The 14,293-nt window shown below is 43.0% G+C and overlaps 1 protein-coding gene across 5 annotated transcripts in view; it reads left to right on the forward strand.

Annotated features, from left to right (window-relative positions):
* The window catches only part of LOC119161470 (uncharacterized), a 64,229-nt gene that overhangs the window by 12,077 nt on the left and 37,859 nt on the right, over positions 1 to 14,293 (forward strand). For 4 of the 5 annotated variants that reach the window (XM_037413957.2, XM_037413958.2, XM_075879218.1 and 1 more), the window contains exons 5-7: positions 3,139 to 3,322; positions 12,685 to 12,848; positions 12,923 to 12,984. In XM_037413957.2, the coding sequence (XP_037269854.2) occupies positions 3,139 to 3,322; positions 12,685 to 12,848; positions 12,923 to 12,984 (410 nt within the window). Of the gene's footprint in view, positions 1 to 239; positions 274 to 3,138; positions 3,323 to 12,684; positions 12,849 to 12,922; positions 12,985 to 14,293 lie in introns of all 5 variants that reach the window. The other variant, XM_075879217.1, reaches the window with a different exon arrangement.

The following is a 14,293-nucleotide window of genomic DNA, read 5'->3' on the forward strand; positions in this document are numbered from 1 at the left end:
TTCATGGTGATGTGCTACTGCTACATAGAGGATTGTATTTATGCTGGCTCTGTTGTTTTACTTTTTGAAGCTCTATTGAATTTTTTTTCTTTTTTAGGGGGCTATGTCATTGTAGTGATATTGCTTTTGCAGCTTCCAGCTTTCTCTTGGTGCTTACAGGCTGCTTGTTGCTTTAAAAAAATGGGTTCTCTCTTTCTTGTGTCTCATGCAGTTCCTGCTTATTCTTTTTCTCCTCTCAGTATGTCATCATGGCTAAACTTTAAAAAGGGCAAGGTACGTTCTGCTGCATCTTTATGTGCTTTTTCTATGTGTTCTATGCTGCATGTTTGCCTGTTCATGCTTGAATTACTTAATACACAAAGCCTGTGTACTTGAGACATCACTGGGTTAGATTCTTACCTTGTGCCTGACTTGCTGCTGTGGCATCAATAGCGGTATCAAGATATTAAACAGTTACATGTAGTATGAGTTGTAGCTTTATTAATAAATACCCAAGCGTGGCTTCACACAGATAACAAAACCTTACATAACCGTATGACAATCAGTGTGTACATCCAAAGAAAACACTCAAAAAATAACGCTATATCTACCCATTTATGTATAGGATTTTTTTATTTTACAAGGCTACGGATGCATGATTCTGTTTCTTTTTGTATGTGCCAAGCCTCGATAATCTCTTGAGTTGACTGATTACGTTGTGGCACATACAAAAAGAAATAGAATAATGCATCAGCTTTCGCTTGTAGCCTTGAAAAAATAAAGAAATCGTATACATGAATAGGTAAATATATTGTTTTCTGTGTATTTTCTTTGGATGCCCACACCGGTTGTCTTACGTTTATGTACGGCTTTGTTATCTGTGTGAAGCCACGCATGGGTATATATTGATGTTCTGCATATGTAGATAAAAGTTCAGTTCATAGTTTTATTGGCTATGTAATCATAGTAAAAATTTGGTTATAATTAATTTGACAGGCATGGTTCTACAGGCAAGCAGGATAAATCTCTCTCAATGATTTTGAGCAGTTGCTTTCACAATGCTGGCAGGACAAGAAGCGCTAACAGGGGGGAGCTGTTGCTCACTTTGCTGTTTCCAAAAGTTGGGTTATGCGACCTCCAACAAAGTTGCACACATCAGAACATGAGCCATTTGGTTCACCTTGAGCCATTGCAACCACTGCAGATTACTTCCTAAGGTATGGTGTGTTTATCTGCACAGCCAAGCTGAAGGTGGCAACATGTGCTCTCTAGTTCTAACTTGTGGGGTCATGGGTTCTAACTTGTGGGGTCATGTGACTTCAGTCATTAGCTACCTGTGAATAATACAGCGTGCATTGAACCACCATTCTCTTTAGCTCATTCTCGCTCATTTTACTTTGTATCCGCGGCATACAACTCGGAGGCTGCACTTGAACTTTATATGGATTGTCATGGGGGGGGGGGGGGGGGAGGGGGTAACTAAAACTTTGCCTAGTGCCATTTATGACAATACTCTCATTAGTGGCCAACTCTGTCTTCTCAGCTTGGCAATTAGTTAAAATTTTTTAACTGCATGCATTTTCTCTTAAATTGCCAAATTTTCCTCCTACAGGATTTTGAGAAGTCACTTTTCATGTGGCGTCTGCATATATGTATACCCAGACTTGGAGGAAGTTAGTATGCATAGGATGATTATGACTAAAACTGATGGTTACAGATGAGTTTACCCGTGGGATAATACCTCAAAAATGGTATTAATTGTTGAAGCATCTGGATCAAACAGGTCTTCATGAATTTATTCGATGCCTTTCTGCATATTTTATAGAAATTACCGATGCCCGATTTCCCAAATTAGGTAAAAGAAAGCACAGCAGTTCTTGGTCAGAAAAGTATGGTTTGGTTCTTCGTTTTGCCATGATACATCCATGATTCCATGAGAACAGTGAGCAAAATGAAATAAAAAGCAGTCCTAATGAGCAGAAACTGAGCTAAACCAATCTATGCATAATCACAGCTTGTTTGTACGGTAGTTGGCTTGAATGTACACCTTAAGCATCTCTCTGTTTTTATTAAAATAATGTAGTATAGTGGAAACTTCAAAGTCTACTGAAACACAGCACTGCAGGAAAGATCCATGTACATTACCAATGCTTATCACTTAATTTTAAACAGGAAAAACAATTTGTCTTGGCTGCCATGAAGGGCAATTTTCGTAGTAACTCTGCATGGTTTTCACTAGTCTACATCGGTGAGAAAAAAAAATGGGGCAAGGCTTACACCATCAGCAGCACGAAAAGTGGGCTCTTGTGCGCAAGTAGTAAAGGCTAGAATTGCAACACAAAAAAGTACCTGCTAGAACATCATGAACAGGGGCCAGGAGCTGCTGGGAAGATATGGATCCTATAACTGGGGAACCACCCTGTCTGGTTCCTTCGTGCACCACCAACATAGTTGGGCTCAATAAATGGTGATTCATCATCATCATCTCTCCCTAGCAGAACCCATAATTCTAGCAGGCGGAGTGGGTGGGACGATGGGGGGAAACGAAAGCATTGAAGGCAACTTATGTAGCTGCTTCTAAGTCTATTGACACAAACCTCTGTTCAACAGTCTGCCTTAAGTAGACTGCTGAAGAGATGCTCTTTCGTGGTCAAGGCAGTTTCTAAGTTCATTGGAAGGTCTCAATGCAAGTCGCTCATTGTTCCTACAGACATATAACCAGTCAGTTTTTTATACAGGCAGGATTCGAGAATGGTTAGAGAAAAGTTCTGCTATGTAAATGTATTACGACGAACTGCAAGAAAGATACCTGTTATTTCAGGCCTCAACAAAAACTTCTCTACTAGCATCCTTAGTGATGAAATAGGAGATTATAAACAAGCATATTTTACAAATCATATGTTGTGGTTGCTGTCAAATGCCTCATTGATATGAAGGCTCCTAGTCCTTGTAGATTTTTTGTACTTAATACATACATTGAATATTTGCAGACTTATTTTGGTTACGTTTTATGAGGTTTAGTGGACTAATTGGTTTTGCACTGAGTTAACTTTTGACAAAAAGCATTATATCACTAAATTACTAATTGGTTTCTTTTATTAGCACTTATAAAGTTTCGTTTTATTTAGTTTTTTTTTTATCTTTTTTTTTTCTGGTCAGTTTGGAAAGCCTGGAAGTTCCTGTGGCCAAATTTCATGCACCAGATGAAAATTGCTGCACTTGCGACTTCAACTTGGAGTTGCAGGAGTATCTCTTGAGTTTTGAAGATCTGCCCGCATCAGATGATGATCTCTTTACTTTGTCTAGCTTGAGTGACAATGGGGATGGCATCAATATTAAGAAGGTACAGCAAAATTTTTACCTTCTTAGTTTTTAACTTCATACTTCAATATTGTAAAGCTTGTTAATAATGCATGATGCTTATAACTCCTATTTGCTTTCTAAGCCACTAGTGAGATCACTCTTTTTGTGCATGTTTTATTTACTTCATTTTCTCACTCGTTAGTTTTCATTTTCTCAATTTCAAATCAACAAATATAGAAGCAGACTACTTTAGACTCTCGTTGAACCAAACCTGAAGGGACGAGGAACATGTGTTCCATACAAAAGGATTTTCGTTTACTGAGAGATAAACTAGGGTGTGGAATCCAAGTATGAAACCGATCGTGCTGGGGGGAGTTGTTCTAATTAAAGGGACCCTGAAACAGTTGTTTGAAGTTTCATTAGCGTTTAGGCTACAGCATCATCAAAGCATCTGCACCACAAATTTATCAACACGTCATGTACGAAGACCGCTACGGACAATTATATTATACCCTCCTTCTCACCTCTCCATTGCCTCCTCAACTCATGAGACGTGCTGGCGACGCTGGCAATCATAGAGCTCCCATGAGTTCACTCGGCGATTTTAGCTTCGCCTAGTCTGACATGGCACTCCGAGATGGCACATCGACAGATTGCGCGCTGTCTCGGAGGCCATCACACAGTGCACCCGGCAGCATGCTCGCCGTCTGGGAACAGAGATAATGATCATGGAGTGGTTGATATCTGCTCCGAAACATGCCGCCACTCTACCAGGTCAAACTTTACCGCCCAATCCGACTTCATCACGTTCACTGCCAATCATATCAGCCGCCTCGGTGACGTCGCATTACCAGAGCATATCATTCTGTGAATGGGTGGTTGAAAATGCGTTTAGCTGAGTCACAGCAATTTTCAGTGATTCACAGCTTTAAAGCATTGTAATAAATTACACAGCTTATGCAGAGAGTTCAAACCGGTCTGTAAATTACCCTTAGGACTTCGTCTACTGGCCGAATGTGTTTATACAAAATCGTCAATACCGTTTCAGGGTCCCTTTAAGCACATGGCCAAGGAGGAGGGGCACCTTAGGCTTTCGCGCACATGTCATCACATGGAAACATTTTTTCCAAAGGTACACCAGCGCCGCGTGTTTGCCACGTGGCGTTCTGATTGGCTGCGGCAAATCGGCAAGCCTCGGTGGGCAGCAAAAAATTGCTCGGGGAGCGATTGAATTTGTTGCCTCGTTTTCTGCCTACTTTCGCCTCCTGGAGACGAGGTTTTCCCTGCTTTGCGCATTGCCTGCCGCTCCTTTGGTGTGAACGAGCCTTAATAGCCTGAGGCAGCTTGTATGCCAAAAGCGTCAACAAAAAGCACGCTGCCGCATCAAATAAACTCGAGATCCCTCTTATTGCTTCTGCTCTTCAAAAAACGTGAATTACATACTTCTTTGCAAAAAAATAATTTCTGTTTTCACTTGCAAATTTTTAAAACTTGTATTTTATTTACTACGAACTTCAGGATATAGCAAATGGATGCCACGTCACACTCAGGTTCGTTATAAGTGGGCTTGAAGCTGTACCAGAAGGCTGAGTACATAAACGGAATCACTCAGCAGAATGTGGTTCGTTCTATGTAATGTTCCCAGGTGGCTGTTCAACTTGCTGTTGACATAATAATCACACAGCAATAGCAACAAAATTCCAAAGCTTAAAAGGGCCTGGCTGGCGTGTGTGTTTTGCTTTGTGTTAAAGGAGTACTGACACAAAATTTTGAAGGTGAGATAACTTGTGGGGTAGATATGTATGGATACATATGCATAATCTATAAAATATTAATGGATAATATAGCTTAGAACATATTTAAAATAAATTTGAAAGTGCGTGTCCCCGCATCGCACTCTTAAACGTTCCTCCAGTTTTCTTGTAAACAATAGACTGCCACCTGCATCACTCACGAGTATGGGTTGGCTGCCATGATTTTTGCGAGCACTCTCTCCTACTAGACCTTCAATGGAAAAAGGGGGCAGGCTTGCACAGCAGTACAAAGGCTGATGTCTTTGTCTGGGCAACGCCTATTCAAGGAGTCACGCATTTACATGTCGGAGAGAGCCTTTGATGAGAAGAGTTGTCAAGGCCGTGCTCATGTGCATGCGTTTTTTGTGTTCATGTAGCTAGCCATGTCCACATGAAAACCACTCTGAGTACCATTTCACTCAGCACTCTCTTATACCAATACTCCAACTGGGCAGTATAAAACCCTTTATAAATAATTAGGCATTGCATGCTTGAGCAAACAAACTTTCTAGGGTAATAAGTAGGTCCTTAGCTACTAGTTGCCTCAGAAAAAACAAGGTGCAATATTTCAGTGCCATTGCTTTTTTAAAAGTGAGGTGCCGACGTTTTTCAACTAGTAAGGTCTGGAAGCCCGAAGTGCATGCAGTATTGAATGCAAAAGGTGGTATGAAGTATAGATTACAGCTTTGGCACTGCTGTGAACATTTTGATTTGTCTGATTTGTCTTTTGTGTTGCTTGGTCCTCTTGAATGTGCATGAATCAGCCCAGTTCAGTGCACAAAATCATGCTGACGCATATACGTGCAATTTTTTTCTTTTTTCAGCAGTACAGATTTTTTTAAATAAATATCTTCTGACAGTGAGGTTACAGCTGACTTAGCACATGAAATCCACGTGGAGGTGGAAATTGGGCGCGAGGCCCACCACCAGAGGCGCGAGCGCTGCAATCGCTGTGGCTTGCTGGGTTGGATCACGTGGTCTCGCCTCGCTCTGGCGAAGGAAAGCTGACCACCGGTTGGATGCATTGTTTTTAACTGCAACTTCGCAGTGTTTTCATTTTTGAACAGCATTTTATTGCTCTGACTAAGGTGCGCAAAGTTCTGCAGACTACACAATGCGAAAAGTCGCAGTACAAATTACCGGCGGCGTGCCACAGTTCACTGCATATGCGATGCCACTTTCACGTCCGCTGGCAGTGCAGCCAGAGTCCTTCAATACTTTTACAAAAAGTATTGAAGGACTCTGGTGTCACTGTCACCTCTCTCTTTGTTGTGGTTATTTAGAGCCCATTGGGTTAAAATGGGCACAGACCATGAATGTTCGCATAAAAGCAGGTCGTTTCAGTTTCCGCGCAAGAGCCTCATTCTCAATGAAAACTGAATGTGCAGACGGTCTGATGTGTATATTTTAATATAGGACATAGGAGCGTACTTGTGAGGGAAGTTGCCGATATTACATTCAAAATGCGTTGTCTGAATTGTCAGGGAGTCGAGATAATCCAGAAGTTCAATTCTTTTCTGTTTATTTTCACTATTTTCACCCTATTTCGGCCTATTTTGTGGCCAGTTGCATTTGTGTGTTTGGCCAGCACATTCGACGAAACCTTTCTTACATCAAACATGTGCTGCTCCTGTCTTTCTGAAAGCTTACTTCTCTCGCCAATGTAGCCTTTACCGCAGTCTGCGCCACCACCATTCTCTTCCGCGGGTGTCCGTTCCCGTTTGTGTATACGACCATACGGGTTTCCATCTGCCATATTTCCCGTGGTATATGCGCACTAAAAAATTGTCTACCACCTCTGCCTGTCCGAACTCTAATTAAAGTGGTGTCCCCCCCCTCCCCCATGGAAAAATTTCTGCCAACGCCCCTGCCATCCGCGACTTCAACTCACAGATTTTAATTCCTTGCTTATATATTGTCTGTAGAATGGGCCCATGGCCACTATCGCTTTCTCTCAATGTTGTTTTGATCTACAGGTGTGAACCTGGTCAGCTTCAAGAACTGATTCATCTTCTAAGAGCTGCCGTGAAATATAACACAGCCTATGAATGAAGCTGAAAAAAAAAAGAAAAAACTAGACATTGGCAATTTTACTGAATAATGAAATTGCCGTTTAGATCACGGTATGCAAGACCTCGCAGTATGCACATTCAAGGACGCAAAATGATATGACTGGCTAATAACATTTTTTTTTATCTTAATTTACTCCGTTACAGAAGCTCTGGAACTGAACCAATCATTCATAATTTTCACCCATGTGTGGCTCAATGGCGATCGAATGTGCAACGTGTGACTACCATAGAAATTTTGCACAATAAATATTAGGATCGTGCCACAGAGAGAAGTTACAACATTGAATGAGGCACACGTGTGTGTGATTCTCACATTTGCCCGCAATGGTAATAGAAAGGTTGTGGCTGTAAGAATGCTGTGTTGTTTCCCACAAAGTGCGGAATCTGATTGCACTGTGCTACGTAGGGCTATGTGGGCTAAACAAAAATGTAGTTTGCACATGCTTGTCATGTCAACCGCGGCCCATCTTTAGAAGCAAACCTACAGTGAATGAAGTATATAGCGTGGTTGCGTGCATTTTTTGCAGCACAGATTAGTCTCTTTGCAGTTAATATCCATTAAATACTTCAAATCGGCACTGAGTGAGTTGAGCCGGCGCGCTCGGATCTCGTGGTTTTCATTCAGGTGGTCATAGCAGATGACGCCAGCAGTCAGGCATTATGAGAAGCGTTAAACTTTTCTAGGGCAGTTATTTAGCACTTCCTACAGGCAGGGAAGAAGCTGCAGCTGTAGTTTACTGATTTCATTGAGTGAAGTACAACAAGAAAATAACAAAAAGAGGAGACGCCAAAGCGGCTGCGGGCTGCGCGTGATAGAGCGGCAGAGCAATCCAACCACGTACGTCACAGGGAGGCCTCCGCAAGGAGGCGCCATAGGATGTCCTCGCGCCCAACAAAATGCTGCAATTAAGATGATGCCGTTAGGACTAACAAAAATTAGTTAACTAACTTTTTAATTATTGAAGGACAGATGCTCTTCCTATAAAGATGTAGTGCGTGCCAATTTATGGCGTATCTATTTTTTTAGAAATCTCGAATGTTGCATGTGGTGAGAGATATTCATCATCAAACTTGATAAGCGAAATAGAGACGGATCGTGGAGATCGTGCACAAATTAATTCTGGAAGGAACTCTGGCCATTTGCACAAAAGTTTGTATTTTATTTGATGCCAATGGTAGTACTTCTAGCAAACTGCAGTTATTCCACTCCTGCGCCAAAGTGTACCTAATCAGATTTACTGCCTAATCAGATTTACTGATTTACCGAGACCGGCCGGGTCTCGGTAAATCTCGATTGATAGCTGGCACTCATCACCGAACCCATCCTTTGTAGTGAGGAAATGTACTCTTGTAGGACAGACAGAGGTTTATTTACATCTCATGAGGATACAGAAGAAGAGGAAGAGAGGAATGTGCTAGAGTCTTCGGCTTACATCGCCAGCTATCGGACAATCCTCAGGCACCCGGTGTCCACAGCTCCCGCCACTTGGGTGGCTCGATGACCCGGCAGCGAGGATCATACAGAGTCCTAAAGGGTGAAAGGGGAGGGAAGAGTGTCGTTGACCGTCAGGGGTGCTGGCACTCATTCGGTTCGACAGACTTCCCAATGGCTTTGTACACTCACTGCTTGTCGCACACTCTGAACCTTTCTTTGAGTGACGCCTAAGCTGTGCAAGACATTCGACAGGCCGTTGGCACAATCACTTAAATAAAATGTGCACTTCTTTCGTGTGTCACCCAAAAGGACAGCAGTCCTGAAAAAAAAAAATGTCTCAAAGAGTACACAAAGTCGTTTGGCCAGCTGCGCCAATATTATGAAACAAAGTGGGTGGAATGTCACGATTCAGTCTCATTGTTTGGAGAAGCACTTTCCGAGAAAGTTCACTCACTTGAAGAGCTCATGGAAACATTCTATGACTAAGCAACAGCGTCCACCGCTCATTACCTAACAGCGAATCTGTTCGCCCATCTTTCTTACATGCCTCGCTGTGGGTGAGACACTCCTAGGTCTCACAAACCACTTGTGTGTTTATCTGCAGAACCCATACATTGACATGAGCATCGCCTTGGAGCAGGTTGTCTTGGTGCTGACTAAACTGGAAAGTAGGCAGAATTTCATGAAATATTTCCTCTATGTCAAGACATAGTGGCGGAGTTTGGAGTGAAGTACAAGATTCCACGGGTGATAGGAATGCAGAGATACCGGGCTAACTATGATTGTATTTATGCGGAAGAGTATGATAGGTTAGCCTTGTTTATTCCGTACATAGATGACCTCAAAGCTTCCCTCAAAAGGCTCTTTGCAAACCATCGCAAAACACTGCAATGTTTTCAATTTGTGTTGCCAAAGCATGCCTCCAAAGGCAAATTTGAATCTGTGCAGCCGGCCTTCGATTTTACCTGGGAGATGAGACAACAGCTGGTATCCTTACACTAAGAGGTGAATGGGAATATGGAAAACTAAATGGCAAGCCATGCAAGATGGTGAACTTCCCCCTCTTGGCGACAAACGCTTTAGCTGAATGTGACAGAACCCTCTTCCCGAACATTCACACACTCCTCAAGATATTGGCAACACTGCCAGTCAGTACAGCTACTGCAGAAGCAGCTTCTCGACACTGAAAAGAGTGAGAATGTATTTGAAGAACAGGACATCCGAGGAGCGGCTTGATGGCCTGAACCTAATGTCCATTCATGATATACAAGTGAGTGTCGACGAAGTTGTTTCCATGTTTATGGAGAAACCGCAACGCATGAGAATTGTAGCATGAACCGCTGTCTTCAGCCAGGCTACAGACAGACAGACAGCGAACTTTAATAGAACCGGAGGAGTTACTGCAGGACCCTCTAACGAGGAGTCGTTGTAACCACTGGCCGTGCCCATGTAGAGGACAGAACGCCGTGACGCTCTGCCCGTTCTTGGGCCCTTTGGACTGCCTGGATTTGCCTGCTGAGTTCCGTACTTCTGATGGCCTCCTCCCATTTGGCTTCACAAGAGAGAAGGTTGTTAAACAGTGCGGGACATCGCCAGAGCATGTGAGTCGTAGAGCAGAAGGTTTCATTGCAGTCAGGGCAGCTAGGGTCATCGTCCGCATATATTTTACTTCGGAATCTCATCGACGGGAAAGACCCCGTCTGCAACATTTTCAAGGTAGCTGACTGTGCTTTGCTGAACTTCGTGTGAGAAAGAGGATAAATTCTTCTGCCAAGTTGGTAATGTGTGGTTATTTAATTGAATGTGAGTAGTGCATCGTTCTGCTGTGTCTCTTCCTGCCCCTCCGTAGCCTCCAGACCATTGCAGCGTGTAAATTCTCACCCACGATCATGGGCCAGCTCGTTGAGGTTTGGGAAGTCTTCGAGAATGTTCTTCCCCATGTGTGCGGGGAACCAAGTGATAACATGATAACCTGGACAAGCCCTCTTTTCTAGAATGGAGGCCACCTCTCAAGCGAGGTTGCCCAATTGGTAAGCTCTAATTGCATCTCTTGAGTCGGTGTAAATGTAGGAACGCTCTGGGTCGGACAAGGCCAGTGCAACCACGATTTGCTCTGCTATACCCGGGGTGGCCGCCTTTACCGAGGCGGAGGAGCAAAGCACCCCCCTCCGTCTATAACCGACAACGCGAACATTCTACCGATACCATGCTGTGCTGCGTCGACGAACACGACAGAGTCAATGTCATCCCTAACTCTCTTCAGGATGGCTCGTGCACGGGCTTTGCGCCTACCCTCGTTATGTTGGGGATGTACGTTTCGCGGGAAGGGCCCCATCATGTAGGTCGCCCTTGTTTCCCGACTCAGTGTTGTTCGCCGTTCCTCTGTAAGCCTAGGAGACATGCCAACCTCGTCAAGGATTCTCCTGCCTGCCGAGGTCGACGATAGCCTAACCACCTGGGCAGTGACCTGCGCCTCTATGATCTCGTCGATGTTATTGTGCATACCAAGTTGATCTAGCTTGTCACTGCTCGTACGGATCGGCAAGCCAAGCACCTTTTTGATGCTCTTATACATGAGCGTATTTAAGTTCTTTTCTGTTTTGGTCCATACTAGAGCAGACGCCACATAGTAATATGACTCATGAGAAACGCGTGGTACATCCTCAGGAGGTTGTTCTCACTTGAACCATTTTTTCGGTTGGACGCCCTTGCGATTAACCTCAACATGTTCTCAGTTTTGGCTGTAACGTGGCTAATTGTTCTGGCATTACAGCCCCTCATTTCTATGAGCATGCCTAGTATCTTAACCGTGTCAACTATAGGAATTTATGCCCACTAGCATATAATGCCACAGGTAGCTGGTTGAGGGGTGTTAGACCCCTAATCCCTTGTCTACATGCCAGGCTACATGTTTTTTTTTTTTTCTTTTGCATTGACCTTTACTATACGGTAAATGGCAACGCCAATCTTTAAAAGTGCTTGCTAAAATGAATGTTAACATTCGGTCTCTTATGTGTCAAGGAAGCATCTGTGTTTTAGTACCTTGTTATTCAATAAAATTGTTTTTCCAAGTGTGTTTAAAAATTCCTGCTATTAAATGGCTCCTGTTCTCGCAGGCTTGTTGTTAAGACGGTGTGTGAGAAGTTCGGCAGAGAAAGCATCCAATTTCTTTTTTCTTTTGCCACACATGCATTAGTGGATGACTGGTTCCCTTGGGTTCTCCTCCCTCCTTCTTTTCCTTTTTTTTGTCGCTTGTTTTCCCATTACTGATTCTCTATGGGTCCTCTTGGTCGTGATTATTTGGTAAGAAAGCATTTTTCTGATGCACACACACTAGCTTTACTGCGGTGTCTAAATTCACTTTCCATCGCTGATTAACTCCCCTTTTGTTCTCATTAATTCCACTTTGTTCTCATTTTCTTCTAATAATTAAGCACCTTCTATATTCCCAGCAACTTTCTTTCTATTTGCCATAAAAGGAATTTCTTTCAAACATTTAAGCCTTGCCCCCTCCCCCCTCCAAAAAAATCCTAGCTATGTGCCTAGTATAAGCGTAGGGTTTCCATATATGGTGGTCAAATCGCCATCGCAGTTGCATTATCAAATTTAGGGCAAAACTGGGACGGCATTAAATTCGGGAAGATGCGTTATTTTCGAGGAACGTTGGCCGGGAGTAAAAAAAAAAGTGTCATACTAACAATATTTCAATGTACTTTGCACTGCTGCTAACTACAGCATTTATAATGCATTATGTAATCGTGATGTGTGACTGGGTGAAACATGGACGTCACCCCGCTGTGCCAATATTTGTCAGTGTTGCATGAGTATACGTATAGCTTGCATAAAGATGTACACAACCATTCATAAAATATTGTTGAGGCCCTCTTGATGAGATTTTTGGCTGCACCCCTGTTTTACAGTACTTGGCTGCTAATTTTTGATGATTCCAATAGTGCACTTTGCATTATTTACTGGAATTTCGTGTGAGCAGATGTCTTACAGTAATTATATGCTGTCATCTTAAATACTACATAATTAAGGGTAATGACTTACCCTCTGCTGACAGAGCTAGCATTCACAATGAATTGGTTATGCCTTGCAGCTGGCCTTTCATCAAGAGGATGCTTTGGAACTTGAAGAAGAAGCCAAAGCACTGCCAGATGCTGTTGAGGCACCTCCAATATCTGCAGGCCAAAGGGTTGTCATGCGATCAAAGCTTTCCAAAGAAGACAACTGGACAGGCGCTGATCACAATGCTTGGGCACTGTGCGTTGCTGTATTCAAAAGATTGCATGTTTGAGAGGTGAAAATTTTGCTTATTTGTTCTTCGAATGCTGCAGTGCGGGGGAGGAGGAGATCCTGAATGCTGCAAAGCTGCGGTGCCAGGGACATCAACCCAGCTGTGAGTGGCTCAGTGTAAACCATCCTCGCATAATGAGCAAGGTCTTTCATTATCGCTACTGCTATTAGAGTGCTGTGTTAATAATCAAAGATTAACACATTTATTTGTCGACGCTTGGTATTTTAAGAAAGCATTTTCTCCGAGATAGCTTTTCCACACCATCCACTTCTGTCATCGATGTTACATGCATGAGCAACTACCTTTTGTTTACCTGTTAACTTTGAGGTGTTATTGACACTGCCATGTGTGCTCCTGATGGGCATATCGCTTCATAAAATGAACCCATACCGAAAGTTGTGTGATATTATTTTTGGTGTTTCATTGCACAGCCAAGAATGCAGGACAAACTATATTTACTCACACAATCCTTGCATTTTTTTTTTCTCGGGAAAACTGATGAAAAGTTGGGGGGTGTGAGAATTGCGCGAGGAAAATTTTCTGCACAAACGTTCGAAGCACTAAGAAAAAACGGAGAAAAAAGAAAACTGAGAGGCTACAAATCGAGGTTTTCATGCCAGTTACACAAGCTTTGACAAGTAATTATCAAGACTTATCTTAACAATATATTCACAGGCTCCACACAAAGCAAGATTTATTTGTAGACACTAAAGCCACTAGCTGATAGTCTTTCAAGGAAGAAGTGCCGCTTCAACCTGCGGATATTTGTCGGTCTTGGGCTCTCTCAAGGCCTGACGCATCTTGTGGCTTTCAGCTGCTCATGCAGCCATCGCCAGTAGTGAACACAGAACTCATCACAACTTCAAAATGAATGTTGGTGGCCCTATTGCCATTTTTTGGTGCATGATCCATCACATCCAACTTGAAAGCAGCCGCGTACAGAATAGACACAACTAACGCACCGCACCGTGCCTCCTTGCGTACTTCCGACCTGTGCCTTGGCTTGGATTAGATTAAGGCTCTGTGCGTTCATAGTATGCACAATGCTTAAGAAATTGCGCTAGGCTCTCATGCACTATCATCATCTGTGGTTGAATAAGTAGCAGACGGCATTACTGCTACAATTTTGGGAGGTGTGATGATTACTCGCTAAAAAAATGAATTTTTGTTGGGCAATGTGGAGGTGCGAGAATTATGCGAGGGCGAGGATTATGTGAGTAAATACGTTAGGTGTGCAAAGTTCTGTGAAAGGGGCCCTGCGATAGAAAGTAAGCGTGTTGTTTCCGTCGCTTATTTTCGAACTATGGAATGTGCTGATATCATTGCACAAGTGGCAGCGCCAAAAACAAAGTTGTTTAATTTTATTTTTACGAAGATTGATTGATTGATATGTGGGGTTTAACGTCTTAAA

The sequence above is a fragment of the Rhipicephalus microplus genome, chromosome X, assembly GCF_043290135.1.
Source record: "Rhipicephalus microplus isolate Deutch F79 chromosome X, USDA_Rmic, whole genome shotgun sequence".
NCBI lineage: Eukaryota > Metazoa > Arthropoda > Arachnida > Ixodida > Ixodidae > Rhipicephalus > Rhipicephalus microplus.